At 44.9% G+C, this 19,826-nt stretch overlaps 2 protein-coding genes across 2 annotated transcripts in view; both read right to left on the bottom strand.

The window, feature by feature from the left end:
- Positions 1–19,826, bottom strand: part of CRHBP (corticotropin releasing hormone binding protein) — an 87,561-nt gene that overhangs the window by 27,124 nt on the left and 40,611 nt on the right. The window lies entirely within an intron of this gene.
- Positions 5,821–8,686, bottom strand: S100Z (S100 calcium binding protein Z; the record flags this gene model as incomplete). Its single annotated transcript, XM_084880843.1, is given in 3 exon segments — positions 5,821–5,979; positions 8,580–8,620; positions 8,623–8,686. Coding segments are annotated over 3 exon segments (264 nt in total).

Below are 19,826 nucleotides of genomic sequence, written 5' to 3'. Positions count from 1 at the left end.
ACACACACACACACACACACACACACACACGTCAAAGCCGCACGTGAACTGTTTTTTTCAGGAAATAAAGTACAATAGGCATCTATCAGCTCTCTGCTCTGTAAAAATCCTCATAAACCAGCATTCCTGTGTGTTTCTCTATGTGTGGGGAGCATGGTTCAGAGAGTTGTTTTTATTTCACATTCAAGGCCCCGTAATTTCCTCCCTGCAGCACCCATCAGCAAGGTGAAGTTCCTCCTCCTGTGGCTCAGACTCAGCGTGAAGGTAACATGAAAGCCAGCCAAACAAAGAACGTCTGGCCCAGTGAGCAGCGCTGAGAGTTTGTGCGGGATGGCTGAGCCCTGTCTGGACATGGAAAGAGCTCTTTATGTAACTGAAGCTGAGCTGCTCCTGCCTCGACTCATCTTCTATGGTTTTGAAGAGGAAATGGAAGCGTGTGTGGCTTTGACAGTTTGCTATTATCTGCACCGTAATTCGTAAGGAAAGCAGTGACGCGAAGTAGCTTCCCCCTCCGGGCTTAACCCTTTTCCATGGAGCCTCTGTCGTTATCATTATATACAGTATGCCAGGAGGGACACAGGATTCTCTCTCCCACCCCGGAGATGCATTATCTCATTTTCAAAATGCTCTCTGAAGCCACAAGCACAATAGCCCTTACATTTAATTCTGCCAAGTAAAAGATTACCGGGGGGAGCAATCAAATTCTAACATTTCATCGTCTTTTTGATGCCGGGACATTCACCTCCTAAACACTGGGGAGATTATTGATGGTCCAGTAATAGCCCTTGTTTTCTTTGCTATTGGAGGACCAAACCGCTATAATTTATAGTATAGAGGTCTCTCCTGAATAAAAAGGACAATAAATTAGACCCTTGGTTTCAAAACAGAGGAAGCAGCTGTGACTCAGGTGCTTCTAAAGAATATTTGAAATCGATATGGAGGGTGAGAGCGTGGGAGGTGTTCTTCAATCCAGTTCCCAAAGGTCTTTTAACGTCTGTGTAGTGTCAGCACCCCTCTGCCTTCCCCCACCACGTCCTCGGAGCATTTTACCAGTTTGAATCTTAGTTTCCTATTCTGTGAAATGGGGCTACTATGTCTTCCTAGGTTTATGGAGAGGATTCAGTGTCATAGCTTGGGTAAAACATGGGGACAAGGCCTGACCTTAAGAAATGTCAGCCTTCATCCCCCTAATCTCCTCCTTTCTACACCTGTCCTTTCATATGCTGAAATTTAAATCCTTGTCTTGTTTCTTTCTTCTCCAAAGTGATCATGGCATTTTCTGTTATAATTTCCCAACAGTTTTCTCCAAGAGCCTAAGCTTTCATTGGGAGGGTCATTAACTCCCCAAGCCTTTGAAGTGAGTGATTTTGCAATGCAGACTGGTTGTGTCTGAGAGTGGCCATAAAAGCCTAACTTGTTACCAAGAGGGATTTAAATGAAAAGAGGATGATGTGGCAGCTGACCTTTTGCGTCTCGAACGTCTCACCATTCATAATGCATTCAATAAATCACTTCTGAACATTCACTATGTTCAAGGCATTGTTGCAGATGCTGAGGAAACAGCAATAAACAAGGTTGACTCAGGTCTGTTCTCCTGGACCTCATCATTTGGTGAGGACAGACCCCCCCGGATCCGGCTGCTATAATGAATACCACAGACGGGGGTAAGGGTGGGGGTGGGGTGGGGGTATTAAACAACAGACATTTGTAACTCACAGTTCCTGAAGCTGGAAGTCCGAGACCAGTGTCCCACCATGGCTGGGTTCTGGTGAGGGACATCTTTCTGATTTACAGAGAGCTGCCTTCTTGTTATGTCCTCAGATAGGTGAGAAAGAGACCCTCTCCTGCCTCTTCTAATAAGGGCACTAACCCCATCCACGAGGGCTCCACCTTTATGACCTAATTACCCCCCTCCCACAAGACTCCACCTCAAATACCATCACCTGGGGGTGTAGGGCTTCAACATAGGAATTTGGGACACACACCTATATTTAGCCCATAGCAGAAATTTGATGATCTCACATAAACCAAATCATCTGATGTCTAGAAGTGAGATGAAGATAAAGCAAGGAAATAGGACCAGGAGGGATAGAGGAGGAATCCTTCAGGTAAGACAGGGGTGGGGAACATCAGATGGGAGAAATCATTTGGTCTGACCAAGGCACTAGAGGTGAGTTAAATAAATGTTTGACCAAATATAGCAGGCTAATTTTTATTTTTAAGTTGATCTTTTTTTTTTTTTTTTTTAAGTTGATCATTTTGTATGACCCATGAATGATGTTATGAATATCCCAATGGCCCTTGGCAAAAAAAAAAAAAGGTTCCTCACCCCTGAGGTAAGCTATCAGAACAGCCTTAGATTTCTCAACCAGGGGCTGGGAGGGATTGGAAAAGGTGGGAATGAGAAGCCTTTTTTTTTTTTTTTTAAGAAAAAAAAAAATCCCAGGATATTGTTTGTTTTTAAATTATCTTCCAAAAAACCATACCTTCACTACAACTTAATGAACAAGATATCAGATGCATTTGTGGCCCATGCCATTGCATTCACACGATTTGTTAAAATGTACTAATTTCCCAAGGTAGTAAGTGTGTGCTAATGTTGTATGGAAAAAGAGCCTCTAAAATTGAAACTGCTTCGGTGGACATCAGGGGTTTTAAAGTATTCTTGGGCCTTAACTTTCACTTGTTCTTTGATGGTACTATTGGCAGAGGTGGGAATGGCACCAGGTATTAGACCAGTGGGGTCAGACCAGACCTGGATTCAGCAGCCTGGGTACTTGAGTTTTGGCTAGGAAAGAATTCAGAGCCCAGACTCAAACTATAAGAGAACATTAATTTGAGGTAGAAGAAGTAATTTGTGGAAGAAATGGGCTTAGGAAACAAATTGTAAAGGCCAAGGAAGGGCCCGTGGAGAGCATGCTGGGACCTTCATTTTGAGGGCTTTAAAGGTTTGGGAGATTAGCTGAAACCGGTTTGGCTCAGTGGTAGAGCCTCGGTCTGTGGACTGAAAGGTCCCAGGTTCGATTCTGGTCAGGGGCATGTACCTTGGTTGCGGGCACATCCCCGGTAGGGTGTGTGCAAGAGGCAGCTGGTCGATGTTTCTCTCTCATCGATGTTTCTACCTCTCTATCTCTCTCCCTTCCTCTCTGTAAAAAATCAATAAAATATATATTTTTTAAAAAGTTTGGGAGATTAGGGATGATCTTAGGGGAGGATCTCAATAGAATATTCATCAGTTTATGCTGATGTGCCAAAATGAGATTTATTACCTTAACTTCATCTGTCCTTGGGTGTGGCTGGCAAATGGCACTAGTTAGATTTCTGCTATCTCCCTGAGTCTGGTGATTTAAGGTACCGGTATTTACCCCCTGGCTGGGGAGAAGTATAAACCATTTGCTCTTAAGTGTCCTTGGTTTAGGGAAGATAGAATTTACTAGATGGCTGCAAACTGCTGCTTAACTAGCTGTCTCAGTTTCCCTATTCTAATTGTCCTGGCTTACTAGCCTATCTCATACTGCCTACCACACTACTAGATAATATTTGACGACCATATTTCTATCATTTGGGAATTATATATAGGAGTATTTGCCAAGAGCCCCTTTAAAAAGATTATTTCTTGTTTATCCCTGTGGAACTCCAGGGACCAGCACATGGTATTTTCTCTCGCTCAGTGAAGGGGCAGATGGCTCTGTCATTTGGTTGGCGCTATGACTGCCCAGTGGGAAAGCTTTATAATGGTGATGATGTGAACAAAGAAAATCATTGGCATTCTCACGCTAGGTTCATTTCAAAAAGCATGTGCTGCCCTGGCCAGTGTGCCCAGTATCAACCTGCACACCCAAGGATCAGTTCCCAATCAAGGGCACATACTTGCATTGCAGGTTAGTTCCCTGGCCTCTGGTTGGGGCATGTGCAGAAAGCAACCAATCAATGTATCTCTCTCATATTGATGTTTTCTTCTCTCTCTCCCTCTCCCCTTTTCAACTATTGGAAGCTAATTCCAGCATGTCAGTAGGGCTGAAAATGCCCTGGAATGGCTGAGGGCATTTTCCCAAACCTGAAAAGGATTCATAAATGATTGCTTGTTGCTGGACAGCTGAGGGCATTTCAATCTACGTGTTATTGCCTCCTGCTGGCCAAACACCTGAACATCCAAAGGCAGTTCCCCCAATCTGACAATGGATTCTGTATACCAAACCTTGGCCTTTGATGTATATATCTACCTTGCCTTCGGACAATTTGTGTTAATAAAGAGCAAGGGGTCTGGAGAAGGGGAGAACTTGGGTCCTTTAGCAAAGTCTTTTTCTGGCTCCCCAAAATGCCTTCCAAAATTATGTTTCATCTCTGGACTCTTTAATAATTTACAGCAGCCCCTTTTCCAGATTCCTGAACCCTTCAATATGCTGGACAAGACCTCCGGCACTCACCCTCTCTAAAAAAGATCCATGGAAAAAATACCCTCCTGTGAGGATTGATAACAATAACAACAAAAACACATGTACTTAACTTTTCTGATTTTTTGGTGCTGTGGTAGGTCCTAGAGTTAGAAAGAAAAGAAAATCAGCTCGGAGAGGGGTGTGGTAAGAGCAAAGCATGGCTGGGGAAGTGATGTGAGAGAAAAGGACATTTTAGCTGGTAAGGTGGTGTAAGGGAAGAATAAAGACATGAAACCTAGAGTAGTGGAAATTTTCTAATAAAAGTATACTATATAACAGCGCTTTTTAAAATTACCTTTTAAACATCATAAGTTAGATAAAAGTATAAAGATAACATTAAAATCGCCTGTAATGCCACTGTGCTAGGGAGTTAAAAAGACATGAGTGGAGCAAGGACGATGAGCCAGATGCTGAAGGTCACCAGGGTGGAAAGCCTGAGAGCCAAGCAAAGGACAATGTAGGTGGGACCCTGCCCCCCAGGGTGACCTTTTCTCCCCTAGCATATGGCTGGTCATTCGGTTTAGATCCCCTGACCTTTTATACCACTGGTCATTTGGTTTAGACTCCCTGATCTTTCCTCCCTAGAGATAACATCTAGGCCTCCATTGGATTTCAGCTCCAGGCCCAGAAAAGCAGAAAAACCAGAGAAGTGATGCCATGGTTGACCTCAGGACCAGCTGCATCAAATAATGACACACACACACACACACACACACACACACACACACAGCCCGCCCTGGTGCCAACTTGACAGTATAGGTTGAGTAAAACCCATGTGTTGTGGAATGTAGGCTCGACAACTGCCATAGGACAATTTGTGTTAATATAGAGCAAGGGGTCTGGAGAAGGGGAGAAATCTCAAGCCTAATTATCACCATTACACCATTTTCATCTTCATGATTACCACTTACTGAGCACTTATGATATTCTAGGCACTCACTATTTTAACCACCAGAATTCTAGTTTTGCAGCTTAAGGGTGCATAATATTCACCTAGTGCAGATTCTCACCAATCCTCCTCCTTTCTGATTCATTTAGACTGGGTTTGGGCCTGGAAATCTTAATGTTCAATAAGTGCCCCTAGTTGAGACATGCCAGAAAAATGAGGCTTAAAGAAGTTAAATAAATTGCCCAAGACCTTTGACCTGAGGCAGTCGGATGGCAATCCTTTCTTCCAGAGCCCTAGGGAATGTTCTTTCTTAGTGTCTCCCTCCTCTCTCCCCTTCTCCCTGCCCCTCTCTGTGCCTATGTCTTTATGTCATCTTATATTCTTCAAAAGGGAGTACACTTCAGTAAGAACTAATTCACAGGTGCCCACTTCCAAAATGACACCTCCATACTTTAAATGAATAATGAGTAATTAACTTTGGATATATTTCTGCCCTTAGATTAGCTTTCTGCTTATCTCTACTTTCCTTTCTTCTTCAGTTGTTCTACAATCAACTGTCAGGGATGCCACCCTGATCACAAATTCATTAAAATCCACTTCGTTGTCCTTATTGGTGCCCAGGTCCTGCATTAGCTTATTCACCAACTGAGGGTCCTTTGGCACAAAAAGGAAAAAGAAAATGTCTAACTCCAAGGCTTTGAGATTCATAACGACAAGTGAAATTGCATCTTCCTTTTACCTACTATATTAAATTTTTTTATTTTCATTGCTAGCACCTAAGGACAATTTCCAAAGGGCCATTTGCAGGAAGGTTTGAACCAGGCACAGATTCTAAATGAGTCTAGCACTTTGCCCCAGGGCCACGTACTTCTGGCTCAGACCTAAACACTCAGGAGATCAAACAGGAGCTCATCAGGAGCCAGAGCCAGCGGCTGATGCTGAAAATGCACTCACTACACCACATCACAGATCAAGGGTTAGGACTCGGGGAGGAAGGCAGGTAGGGAACATGGAAAGAAGGTTTTGCAGCCAAAAAGGGACAGTGTGAGCAGTTCTACCAGTGACCAACAGTGGGACTCTGAACAAATCATTTAACATCATTAATATTTCGTATATATAAATGGGAAGAATGAAATCTCCCTACAAACTTGAGGGATAGGTCAACATACTTTTAAATGTGCTTAGCATTAGATTGCTATATTTAACAGATAAAAAAGCAGGACACTGCTTAGTTAAATGTGAATTCACACTTAGTTAAATGTGAATTTCTGATGAACAATGAATACTTTTTTTAAAGTATATTGTGTGGGACATACACTATTTTGTCTGGCAGCCTTACTGAGCACAACGCCTGACCAAAAAAGAGGCACCCGGTAAAGGGTAGACCTGACAAAATGATGGCAGCTATGGGTGGAGAGTAAAGCACAGAGCCCACCGAGAGCAGGGCCCGGAGAGGACAGGGCTGGGAGGCCCCCTCCCTTCCTCTGATCAGGGGCCGATGAGATTCTAGAAGGAGTTCATTTCTTCCAGGATTTCCTCACCTCCCTCTCATTAGCTGCCAGCCGTTAAATGGTTGGAAACTTAAATTGATCAAAATCAACTTCATCAAAAACAATTATAAATTTCACTTGAATGGATCAAGGTGTAAGTCTGACCAACTGAGCCTTTTATTCTAAATCTTAGATAATATAGTAGCCAAACTGAATTTGAAGGGGGAAAAAAAAAATCCTGGGGAATTCTAAAATCACTAAAAAGGCATTTATAAGGTTCTCCCTCCTCCCAACTGACAGATGTCAGTTATGACATTACTGGCATCTGCCACAGAGACATCCCCAAGACATTGAACTACCAATCAGCACGTGCCAAAGTGTCCTGGAGCCCACCCCTTCCTGTTCTGCCCTGGGTCCAACCCTCTCTTGTTCCTCCCCTTAAAAAGAGCCCCAGACCAGCCACGTGTTGCTGGTCCTCCATGTCCAGGCGGCAGCCCGGCTGGGTCCATCCCCCCTCCCCAACCCCTTCAATTCTGATTTCTCTACCTCCATAATGAGTCCTGCTCATTACTGGGGAATAAACTTTACTTTAAAATATCTTGGTGGTCAGTTTCCTGCATCTCAAACCTTACAGTATTTTGAAGAACTACAATATTAGCATACAGCATGGGACTATAGTTAACAATACTATATTGAATATTTGAGAGTTGCTAAGATCTTAAAAGTTCTCATAACAAGGAAAACAAAGTTTGTAACTATGTATGGTGGCAGATGGTAACCAGACTTATTGTGGTGATCATTTGATACTATATGCAAATATTGAATCACTATGTTGTATACCTAAAACTAATACAATACAATGTTATATATCAAATATACTTTAATAAAAGAAGTTTTAGAAAAAATATAAATAGTGCAATTTGCTCTATCAATGTAATAAAAATAAAACTGTTATTTGGAACCCAAAAATAAGTTCCTAAAAAATTAGTTAAAATTTTTTTACTTGTTTTTCCCATAGAGGGTGGGAAGAAGACTGTTGTAAAGACAGTCACTGTAGTCTTAATGCGGGATTTGTACAGAATGGCACCATGCAAGGGCAGTACATCCTGCTCAAGTCCACTTGAGCAGCCCCGTAAACATCAGAACCAAGAGTTTTAAACCTCGAGGAGACCCCAAACACTGCACTCTAAGGTTTCATGTGTAGATTTATTAAACTAACTCCATCTTGAGATGTGAATCAGTCTGCTACCCAGCTGGTTCCTGGCCAGACACAACCTTTCCACCAATCCCTATCAGCCTGTGCTCGGCTGGCAAAGCTTTCCGAGTATTGGTTATTCGTTAGAAAATTTGCTGCCACAACATTAGGTACCCCAGGCTTCATTTCTGACACCCCCCCCCCCAAAAAAAAAAAAACAATTACTAATTTACAGTCACCTGGACAAAGCTCCAGGAATAACTAGCTATAGTTATAGTTACTAGTTCTATAACTATAACTAGCTACAGCTTTGCTGCTCAGGATGCTGAGAAATGAGGAGAGCCTCACATAGAATTGACAATACTTGCAAACCCACAGGTGATACAGGGAAGGCCATACACGGACACTGTGCACAGAAAACAAAGGTCCTCCTGTTTGCTCCTGTTGCCAGTCTCCATGTAAATGGCGCTGTGTCTGTGGCAGGGGCACGGGACACGAGGTGCCCAGAGGCTGTCCTGGAGGTGCACCTCGCCTGCCTGGACCGAAGGGGCAGGGGAGCTGGGACTCACCGGGAGGCGTTCGGTGGGCTCTCTCTGCAGGAGCATCTTCGTTCCCCCTGGTTGACCCTGAATCTGCCCCCTTCCTGGCAGGAGTAGCGGTGGCAGATTCCAATCATGGTGTCCGTGGCCCTTGCCAGCCGGCGGGCAGGTTGGTAGCAGCACTGACACTGCCCGTGCAGGCCGCCAAACTCCGGGGGGGAAACACGGACACGTCCATTAAAACGGAGCAGTGCTGTGTTCGCAAGCCAGCAACCAGACAACAAGTACAGAGCCACATTAAACACGGGCTGAAGATAAACAATAAGAGGCAGAAAACACCTAACTTCTTACTGGTTCCGCCAAGGCACAGCTCTGCCTACAGGTGTTTACGATGAAATCACGGGCCTGTATAACCCAGGTTTCCACCTCAGCACACCTGTTCCAGGAAGATGAAAATCACCGAGACAAGAGATTCAAATGGAAGTGCCTCAAGCCTGTTTTTAATCACCAGAAGGAGCGGATGTGAGCTGCTGCCCCAACGGCGTAAGCGAGGCTTGGTGCCCACCGTGTACATTAGATGAGAGAACAAGTCATCGATTGGCTGCCTCCTGCACGGACCCGACTGTGGATCAAGCCCACAACCTAGGGCATATGCCTTGACCAGGAATCAAACCAGTGACCTCTTGATTCCTAGGTGGACGCTCAACTGTGGAGCCACACCAGCTGGCAGCAGTATTATATTTAAATTATATTCAACCATAAATTAATTTATTTGAAGCATTCAGTTGGCAGGCAAACCTCTTGATAGAATAGATATTTAAAATTGTTGTCTACATATGCACCCCTATGTTCTGCAGCATCTATACTAATAATAGCCTAGGTGGTCATTACGCCCTCATGCTGTGATGCCCTCATAATCCCACAATCCATCACCAGGAGGCTGCGTGCACAGAAGGCACACGTGGGTGGGCAGGGGTTTGACGCTGCGTGCGGAGTTTCGGAGATGGGCCCCCCTGGCTCCTTTGGGGCAATCCATCAAGAAATCCCAGATGGATAGGTGGGGGCTACCTCTTTGGGGCAATCGATCATTTGGCTCCCACACTGTGAGAGGGCACAGGCCAGGCTACCCCCCCCCCCCCGGTCAAGTGCACAAATTTTATGCACCAGGACTCTAGTTATTTATAATAATCAAGATATAGAAGCAGCCTAAGTGTCCATTGATTGATGAATAGATAAATAAGATGTGATATTTATACATATTTAAAATGGAATATTACTCAACCATAAAAAGGAATTAAACTTCTATTTGTAACAATATGAATGGAATGGACATGGAGAGTATTATGCTAAATGAAATAAGTCAGACAAAGATAAATTCCATATAATTTCACTTATATGTGGAACCTGAAAAAACAAAACAAACAAAGCAGAAACTGATTCATGGATACAGAGAACAAACTTGGTGATTGCAAAAGGGATTTGGTGGGCAGGGGGAGAAGGACCATGGATGAAAAAAGTTGAAGGGTATTAAGAGATACAAACTTCCAGTTATAAAATAAATAAGTCACAGTGAGGTAATATAACAGCATAGGGAATATAGTCAGTAATGCTGTAATAACTTTGTATGGTGATAGAAGATAACTAAGACTTATAGTAGTAATCATTTTGTAATGTGGATATATATCAAATCACTATATTGTACACTCAAAAACAATATAAGTCAACTGTACATCAATAACAATTGTAATATGCTAATCTGATTTGAAAGATGAGAATATGGCCTCTACATCCTTTGTTCTTGAGGTGCAAAAACAAGGTAGTTTCCAGTTGGTTACTGCTTGGCTTTAAAAGCAGAGCTAACGCCTTAGCCAATTTGGCTCAGTGGATAGAGCCTGTCTGCAGACTAAAGAGTCTGGGGTTCAATTCTGGTCAAAGGCACATGCCTCAGTTTCAGGCTCCATTCTGGCACTGGTGGCGAGGCAACCAACTGATGTGTCTCTCTCACATTGATGTTTCTCTCTGTGTGTCTCTCCCCCTCCCTTTCACTCTCTCTAAAAATCAACAGAAAAAAATAGCCTCTGGTGATAGAGCTATTTCCTTTGCACATGCTGCCCCCTAGTGTCAGGCTTCGGGAGTGCATCTGGAAGCCCTCTAATTTCCAGAACATGCTTGAGAGTGTTTAAGTGACCCTTCTGGGCCTGTGATGTGAGCCAGGCCCAGCCGCTGTCCGTCAGGACCCTTTCAGAAACAAAGATCGTGTCAAAAGGCTCTAAATGACTCTTTCAGGCTAGGGACATATATCTACAGGTGACTAAATTCCAGGGAGGGTTGGGGGACACACCTGTTCATAGCACAGAAGGTCCCCATAGCACCTCACTTACTCTATTAATTATTACACTTTACTTTTTAATTTCTGGCGTGAATCATAAGCCTGAGGGCTAAGAGATACAATTTACCCAAGATAGTGTACAAAGAATGAGAGAAATGGAAATCTCAGATCCGGGGGCTCTGAAAGTAAGGATTCTTTTAGAAAAAAAGAAAGCTAGCACAAATCCACAGGTGGGAGCCAGGAGGAGAGCTTTCAGGGCTTGGACCACGGAGCCTGAAAGGAAGGAGATACGTGAAAAGCAGGCCGTCCTACCAAGTGGGACAGGACTGCCACCCTTCTCCGGCTAGAGACAACCAGGTGCCTGAGCCTGCCAGCAGTTCCCGGGAACAGATGCCTTGGGGTGAGGGCCAGAGTGCAAACAAAATGGAACCAGAAGCATGGATGCATGGAACAGACTGACGATGCCTGAGGGGAGGGGAATGGGGGTGACTGAATAAAGAAGGTGAGGGGAAAAGCTAAAGAACATATATGCATATTCATGTACATGGACAATAATGGGGTGAAGGACAAGGGAGGGGGAAGGGGGAAATAGGGGAAAAGGGAAGCACCTGCAATAATGTCAACATTAACATTGTTAATTAAAATATTTTTTAATTAACATTGTTAATTAAAAAATATTTTTTGCCCTAGCTGGTTTGGCTCAGTGGATAGAGCATCGGCCTGCGGAATGAAGGGTCCCAGGTTCGATTCCCATCAAGGGCACATGTCTGGGTTACTGGCTCAATCCCCAGTGGGGGGCATGCAGGAGGCAGCCAATCAATGACTCTCTCTCATCATTGATGTTTCTATCTCTCTCTCCCTCTCTCTTCCTCTCTGAAATCAATAAAAATATATTTAAGACAATTTTTTAATGAAGTACTTTAAAAGTTATAAAATTGACAAAAAGCATTTGAACCACCCAAATGTTGATTTGGCTGTAATGCTCACTGACTTTCCTATCCAGTTTACAAAGCCTTTTTCACACACACTATTTATTAAGTAGCAAGCACTGGCCCAGGTCTGCAAAAGATTATAAGGACAAATGCCCCGAGTAGTACTGAAGAATACATTGTGGAATGCTATCAAATAATAAAGCAACCCCCCCCCCCCCCCCCCGCCCAGCCCCTGTGCTGGGTGGACCTCCTTTTTCACTACAGGGAAATAACAGCCTTGGGCTAAGTACCTTGAAGTTCCTTCCTCGGATTTTTTTTTTTATTATTCCAAAATTAGTTTAAGGCTCAGTGTGTGCATTTGTATGTGTGAGCGGGCAGGTGTGCGGGCTTCTCATCCCTCAGAAAACAGTTCAGATAATGAAGGGCAGAGGTCCCTCCAGGCACTTCAAAGAGAACCGTGATTGCACACTTTCCTCCTCACCCTGTGGGCCGGGAAAACAGGGTTAGGGAATGTGTCCCACATTTCTGTCAGGACAGTCAGTGTCAGCCTCCAGGGCTGCAGGAAGGAGCGGTCCTTTCTCCTTCCCTTACACGATGACTCCTGCGCTGGATGAGCCGCAGGCTCCCTTTCCTTTTCCCTTTCCCTTTCCCTGCTCACTGAAGCTGAGAGTCAGAGAGAAGAGGACCTACAAAGGCAAGAGTTTCCTTTCGCCAGTCAAACTTTTACTTCCCTGGGTGGAACGAGAAGATTTCTGCCATTTGCTTCAAGATAATCGGATGTGGGAAGTGGTGGGAGGGTGGAGAAGCCAACACACCACAAGGGCCCTGGGTCATCTGACTGTTGAAGCTGGCGCTGGGTCCGTGGAGTTCTTCAGACAATTCTACTTTCTATAAGTTTACATTTTTTCTTTTTTCTTTTGTTAGAACAACTCAGCAAAATAAAATTCCCGTTTGTTGTGGACAACATTGTTTCACACATACATCAAACAGGCCAAAAGTGTACATTTTTCCTTAATAAAAAGTGTTTACACACACACACACTTCTCATCCCTGGGGATGAGAGAAACATTCAGGAAACTGGAATTATTTCACCGGGGGAAGAGAGTTCACGTAATAATGGGGTTTAGTATATGGAGGATCACATTGAGGGGAAGCCGCCACTTGCTTTTTGCACTGCTAAAATCAGATAAAAAATAATCTAAACAAAATAAAGTAATAAATATACTTCCTAATCACGGAGGCTGTTCAACCCTGAAATCAATTGCAAACTCTTCGGCTGAAAACAGAGAGTGAAACTGAGTCACTCACATGATGGCCAAGCAGCAGAACAGTAACGCTTATTAGTTGCCCAGATTTATTCTTGGGCCCAAGGAGGTGGGTGAATTGATCTGCACCCTAGCCAGTCACATGAACTCCATGATCGTAAGCAGGTAGAACGTATTTGGGCTAGTGGCATGCATCTATGCCCCAGGTCTTCATTTTAGCTCATTTATTGTCAGGACTAGCTCTTAGCAATGCCAACAATTCCCCTTCCATCGTCAGCTGAAACCACACCCCGTCTCTGCAATGATGCTGAGACAGATCCCAGGGGTAGCCAGCCTTCAGAACAGCCCCCAGGGATCCTGGTCTCCCGCATTCACACCTGGCGTCATCTCCTACACTGAGGGCTGACTTGCGTTACCCATAGGATACTGCGTGTGACTTGGGAGACTAAGACATAAAAGACGTGTGGCTTCTGCTTTGCTTCCTCTTGGACCACACACTCTGGGGGTGGTCGGCGGCCATGTTAGGAGGACACCAAAAAACCGCGTGGCAAAGAACTTAGGCCTCTGGCCAACAGCCAGCACCAGCCTGCTGAGCTGTGTGAGCCCCTTAGAAGAAGTTGTTTTGTTTTTTTTCCACAGGACTATAATAATGGTGCAATGTAAATAAACTGTTCCTTCCATGAGCAGTTCTCAGAGATAAAGGTGGGAGTGGTGCAATTCCCTGTGTGGCCTCGGGACACACAAGCCCAGCTCTTAGAGCAGGTTGTTTCCTGCTTCCCACAGCACCTTCTCCTCCTTCTCCTCCGCAGGCAGGAATGCAAATGTTGTAACAATGTCTTCTCTACCAGCGACCTCGGTGAATAATGCAAATGTTGTAACAATGTCTTCTCTACCAGCGACCTCGGTGAATAATCTCACAGAAATAACACAGGGCTTAAAAAAAAAAAAAAAATCACTGTGTAACCAATAACCAATGTCTCTGCTTCTGAAAGCGTCTCCTCAGATCACCAAGTAGCGTTGCTTTGTCACTCTTTAATGTCACCTGAACAACATCTGCTTAATATTTCCAAAGCTCACATTTGCTGTGAGTCTGACTGCATGATATGCAACCAGAATTCCAAAATTCTGCTCCACCGTGCTCCCACTTAGCACTCTGCTCCTTGGACACTCAGCTCACTCGGCTCAAACATAAACCCGCAGGCCAACTCAAGCAGTAGAGCTCAACTAAACCCTGCAGCTGTGACTTCTGCTCTCCACCAGCCCCTTCCGGCTTCCCACTGTGAGCAGCTGAGCAGGTAGGCCCTCCAGGGAGAGACTCCATTTTAGCCTCTTTCAATAAATGACCATCCTCCAAGTTTTCTGTCTCTGACGTTGGGTCTGTAGTGAGGCCCAATCTCCTGCTATTTCTGCCACAGATGGGGTTAGCGATCCTGGTGCAGACACAGCATCTACACTGGCTGCAGGAGCGATGGCTGCAAAGTAGTGTGAACGATGGCCTCTGGGGCTTGGTGGCCACAGAGGGACCAGTTTTCTCATGCAGCCAGTTCTGTGGTGTGGCTTTGGACATCCTCCCTGGAGATTCACCTTGAGCATCGTTTCTTCACAGCTCTTACAAGAGTTTTGTGAGCCACTCATGTGCATTCCAGGGAATACCTCCCCTGCCTCAGCAGCTGGAGTCAGCTTCCATTGCTTGCAATTAGGGACCCTAACTCTTCATTCAATACAGACTCTGCTAAGCTGGTCAAGTGCCCAGGCAGCCCTCCCAGGGTCCAGAGAGCATCAGAGCCCCTCTCCGCGGGGAACTGGTCTTGATAGACTGGACTTGCCAGTTGTGGGTTAAGTTACAAACTTCACCAATGTCCCACAGGCTATTGTGTTGCACCTTTCCAGACCACTAGATTCCCCGGAGTATGGTGTTTGCCTCCACATAACTAAAGCTTTGTGTTGTGTGTGTGTGTGTGTGTGTGTGTGTGTGTAGGGGAGTAGGGGGAAAGGGGAATCCTAAGTAAGAAAATCCTGCATTATTTGCTTTTTTTTGGGGGGGGGGGGGGGCTTTAATACTATATAAATGCAAAAGATCTAGGTTCCAGAATACATGTTTGCTCATTTTCAGCATGCTAACTCCTTTTCCCCCAGCAGTTCCGAAATGGATTAATGGTGGTAAAAAGTAACTCAAATATCTTAATCTTAGTCAACTCTGAATCCCAAAGTTTATATAATAATAACATATTTCTCTTATCTTGATTTGGCTCCTAAATTATATGAACATCATGTGCTAAATAAACATTTGCCTTTCTCCAGCTGAAACAAACTATTTGATTACGATTGCATCATCTCTTAGATTTTTTAATAGTCTGTGTATCTGCCAAGTTGCCATGTTTCTCTTTACAGGTTCCCACCTTACCAGGACTGTTCCTTATGTATCATCTCTTTAAAGAATGTGAGCCGAAAACACCTGTGCTCGCTCATTTACAAACACCATTGTATTGTGAAGGGACAGTGCCGAGGCTACTTCTCAAGAATGTGTGTGTCCTTCGCCAATTAGCCCCTGCCTTCCACAAGCCTCTCTTGGTTCCTCTGACCTCTTGCTGTGCTGATTGTCCTCCAACCTCTCTAAGTCATCTTCCTCTGAGTTCTTTCCTCGGCAGGAGCCTGTCTTCTAGTGCCTGCCCTTTAAATATGGGTATTCTCCATTGCTCTATATTGTATAACAAATGTCCTAAGTAAGCTTAAGCTATTTTTATTTAGTTGTTCTAATACTTGCTGACAAATGCATCTTAACGTGCACAGTCCATAACCAATTCAAGTCTAAAGAAAGAACAATAAAAGCCGCAGAAAGCTAATTTGTCTTCCTGAGGCTGTAAGTATAAAAGTCAGAGGCAAGGGACTGGGCTACGCACAGCCCTGGCATGTCACCGTTGTGGGTCTCTAGTGAGTGGAAGTGAGGCAATACTGGTATGCATCTCACGGTCTCAAGTGAGGGTTGGGGAAATGACATGGGAGTTGGAACCATAGTTTGTAAGTAAAACCATTACAGTAGATGAAATCGCCTAGGTCAGTGGTCAGCAAACTGTGGCTCTAGAGCCACATGTGGCTCTTTGGCCCTTGAGTGTGGCTCTTCCACAAAATACCACGGCCTGGGCATGTCTATTTTGAAGAAGTGGAGTTAGAAGAAGTTTGTTTAAAAAATTTGGCTCTCAAAAGAAATTTCAATCGTTGTACTGTTGATATTTGGCTCTGTTGACTAATGAGTTTGCCGACCACTGGCCTAGGCCAATTGCATGATTTTACCACCTGTCATAAGCTCGAACACTTACAGCAGGTAGCTATGTTCAAACTGCTTCACAGCAGGCACAAGACAGGACTGATCAAAATGGGCAACAGTTGTCAGCAGTGAGCATCAACCTGCTCTGTGGCCAGGCAGGTAGTGGAGAGAGGCAAAATAGAGTGGGGATATGAAAAAAAAATCTCAACTTATTTTTGTTTCATTAAGTTCTGAGAAATAGTCCCTAATAATAAATGGGACTGACACTCCACCGCAATGCTGGGGATACAATTGGAGGTTGAGGGGCCTGTGACTGGAGACCCCATGCCCTCTTGAGCATGGCGCACGCTCTTTAGATCCAGGTAATTGTTGTCAGAGTAGATAGAATATGGCTCAGAGCTTCCAGAACTACCAATCATTTTTAGAAAAAGCCATAAATCCTAATTTTTGAGGACACTGGATTTGAAGACTACACTTGAATAAACAAACAGGCACACAACTCATCCAAAAATAAACAAAGAAACAAACATAAAACTGCAGGCCAACTCAAGCAGTGGAGCTCAACTAAACCCTGCAGCTGTGACTTCTGCTCTCTGCCATGTGATTTGTATTAACCTCCCTCCACCATTTTTTTAAAAAATATATTTTATTGATTTTGTACAGAGAGGAAGGGAGAGAGATAGAGTTAGAAACATCGATGAGAGAGTCATCGATCAGCTGCCTCTTGCACACCCCCTACTGGGGATCTGCCCGCAACCAAGAAACATGCCCTTGACCGGAATCGAACCCGGAACCCTTCAGTCCCCAAGCTGACGCTCTATCCATTGAGCCAAACCGGTCCCAGCGCCACCATTTTATATTCCATCCTTGTTTTTCTTGCTTCTTTCTCTAGTATTTAATTTATAATAATTCACTATTTTATGTGTCCTTACATATCCCTTTATTTTTCATTTAAAAATATATATTTTTATTTCAGAGAGGAAGTGAGAGGGAACATCAGTAATGAGAATCATGGATCAGCTGCCTCCTACACAACCCCTATTGGGGATCGAGCCCACAACCCAGCTTGTACCCTGACTGGGAATCTAACTGTGACCTTCTGGTTCACAGGTGACGCTCAACCACTGAGCCAAGCTGGCTGGGCCTTAAATTATCGCTTTACATCCTACCTGGGAGAGAGCGGAGTATACATCAACTGAGTACAGGATGTCTTCCATTAGATAACTCACCAGCATCTCAAATTCCCAAGTCCCATCAGATTGATCATATTTACCCCTTTGCCCCCTCACTGCTCTAGTCCAGAGGGGATCTTCCTTTGCTTTCCACAGCAGTACCCCCATTCACAATGCCACACACTAAAAACCTGAATGCCATGCTCTTCCTGGCTCCTCCTCCTGTCCATCGGTTCCCTCCTCTCCACCCCTAAGCACAATGGCTCAGGCCCCTGCCACGTTTGGCCTTCATTACTGTAATAAGAGACCCAACTTGCCTCCTGCACCCACTTCGCCCTTCTTCAAAATGGGCCCAGGAGGAAGCATAGCTGACCTCCTGCCTTCCTTCACCTCATGGGGATTCCCCACCACCTCTGGGTGAAATCTAAGCTCAGTGAAGTGCTCCCTCACCTGACCTGCTCCACCGTGCTCCCACCTAGCACTCTGCTCCTTGGACACTCAGTTCACTCGGCTCAGGCATCAGTCCTCCCAGGAAGCCCCCTGACTTCCCTCAGCTCCCCAGAAAGCCCAACACCCTCTCCTAGTGCTCCCAGTCACCCATGCTTCCCTCTGTCCATACACAGGAACTAGCATTCATGAGCACGTACTCTGGCCAAGCACCGTTCTAGACAATTTAAATGGAGTTACCCATTTCACCCGCACAAATCTCATGAGGGATGATCAACCCAGTTTCACGCTCATTAGGCTGAGGCACACAGAAGTCACACGGCTTTCTAAGGCACTCCATGGTGAAGCCAGGATGGCACCTGGCTTCAGGGCGCTTGCTCTTCACCAGTAGGAGGCGCTGCTGGGAGCATGTATCTCAAGCAGTTTATTGAGAAACTCGTAGCCTTGCCTTTCTGTTTACTCAGAGATTTACGGGCTCTAAGTCATAAGTTCCAGCCCCTCCTGCTTTCTCTCCCAATAACCACCGTCGTGTCCGCCAGCCCCGAGTCTGGACTTGCACAGCCAGTCTCCTTCCTAAGGCCTGTGCGGTTCCATCCTGGGCTCCTCACCGCCCTGGCTCTCAGGGAAGATTGCTTTTCACCCAGAAACCAAGATAAACGCTTTCTCTTTATCTCCCCAGGAGGCCCCTGTAAGGTTTACAAACAACAAAGTGGGGAGTCTGTTCCTACATCTAGTGCAGTGGTCCCAGTGGAGGTGGGAGGGCTCCGGGCCACAGGGCAGGGGCTGGGGAGGGCCAACAGGGCAGAGGACTATTGCCTCTCTGAAAGGTGCCCTTACCTTGGCCACAAGGGCGGGGGGGGGGGGGGGAGAGAGAGAGAGAGAGGGAGAGAGAGAGAGAGAGAGAGCGAGCCAACAGTGTGGTGATGGCTCAGAGCCCTGGTGTTTTGACAGCCCTTTGCTCTACACAATTCATTTTCTGCTGGCTTCTGTGATCCTGGCCTCCTGTCTGATTTCACCATGAAAAATTCAGGTTCAAGTTCCTGAGCAGGCAAAGGATCCAGAAGAACTTTCAAGCTGTGGCTTGTTGTCCCTGGATGTCCCAGGAGCTTTAACTTAGACAGCTCATGTTGTCCCAGGTAACAATTTAAAGCCACTCCTAAGAAGACACAGCAGCCATTCATACCCCTTCTCAGAGCGGCCAGCGCGGGGTGGGCCTGGACCATCAGATCACTCGTGGCCCAGAGACCTGCCATTCAAATGGCGATGGACAGATGCAGGTCAGGATATGTCCAATGCACATAACATATGTGCATTGGACATATCCTGACCTGCATTGAAAGGAGGAATTCTAGGAGAGATGCTGAAGACTAAAACATCTCTTTCTAAAATAACTATTTTATCCCCTAAAAATGAAAATTAAGAGGAGCCAAATTTCACATGATAAAATGATGGGCATTCTGGAAACATCAGAATGAATCACTGAGACATTTACAAGTGAAATGGTATGTTTTCTGGGATTTGCTTTAGAATAAATGGGATGGGAAGGTGGGTGGATTAGAACTGAACAAGGGTGGGACTGAGTGATAGGTACAAAAGCTTCCTTATATGATTCTGTTGGCTTCTGTGTGGGTACAAAGTTCTCCATGTTTTTAAAAAGCATAGTTGTAATGAACAGAAACTATCATTGGAATAAATACCACCATTTCCTTCCTTGCTCTGCAATTCTAAACCATAAATTCTGATAAATCAGTTATATTTTGAACAAAGTCTCCATTTTACAAAAACATTTTGTCTGAAGGAAAATCTGTCACCAATAGGAACTGGACAGTCCCCTCTGAGATCGCAGGTGGCTTCTGAAAGAGCTCAG

The sequence above is a fragment of the Pipistrellus hanaki genome (assembly GCF_964339955.1).
Source record: "Pipistrellus hanaki genome assembly, chromosome: 4".
In the NCBI taxonomy this organism is placed as follows: Eukaryota; Metazoa; Chordata; class Mammalia; order Chiroptera; family Vespertilionidae; genus Pipistrellus; species Pipistrellus hanaki.
This window is presented reverse-complemented; position numbering and strand designations above follow the sequence as displayed.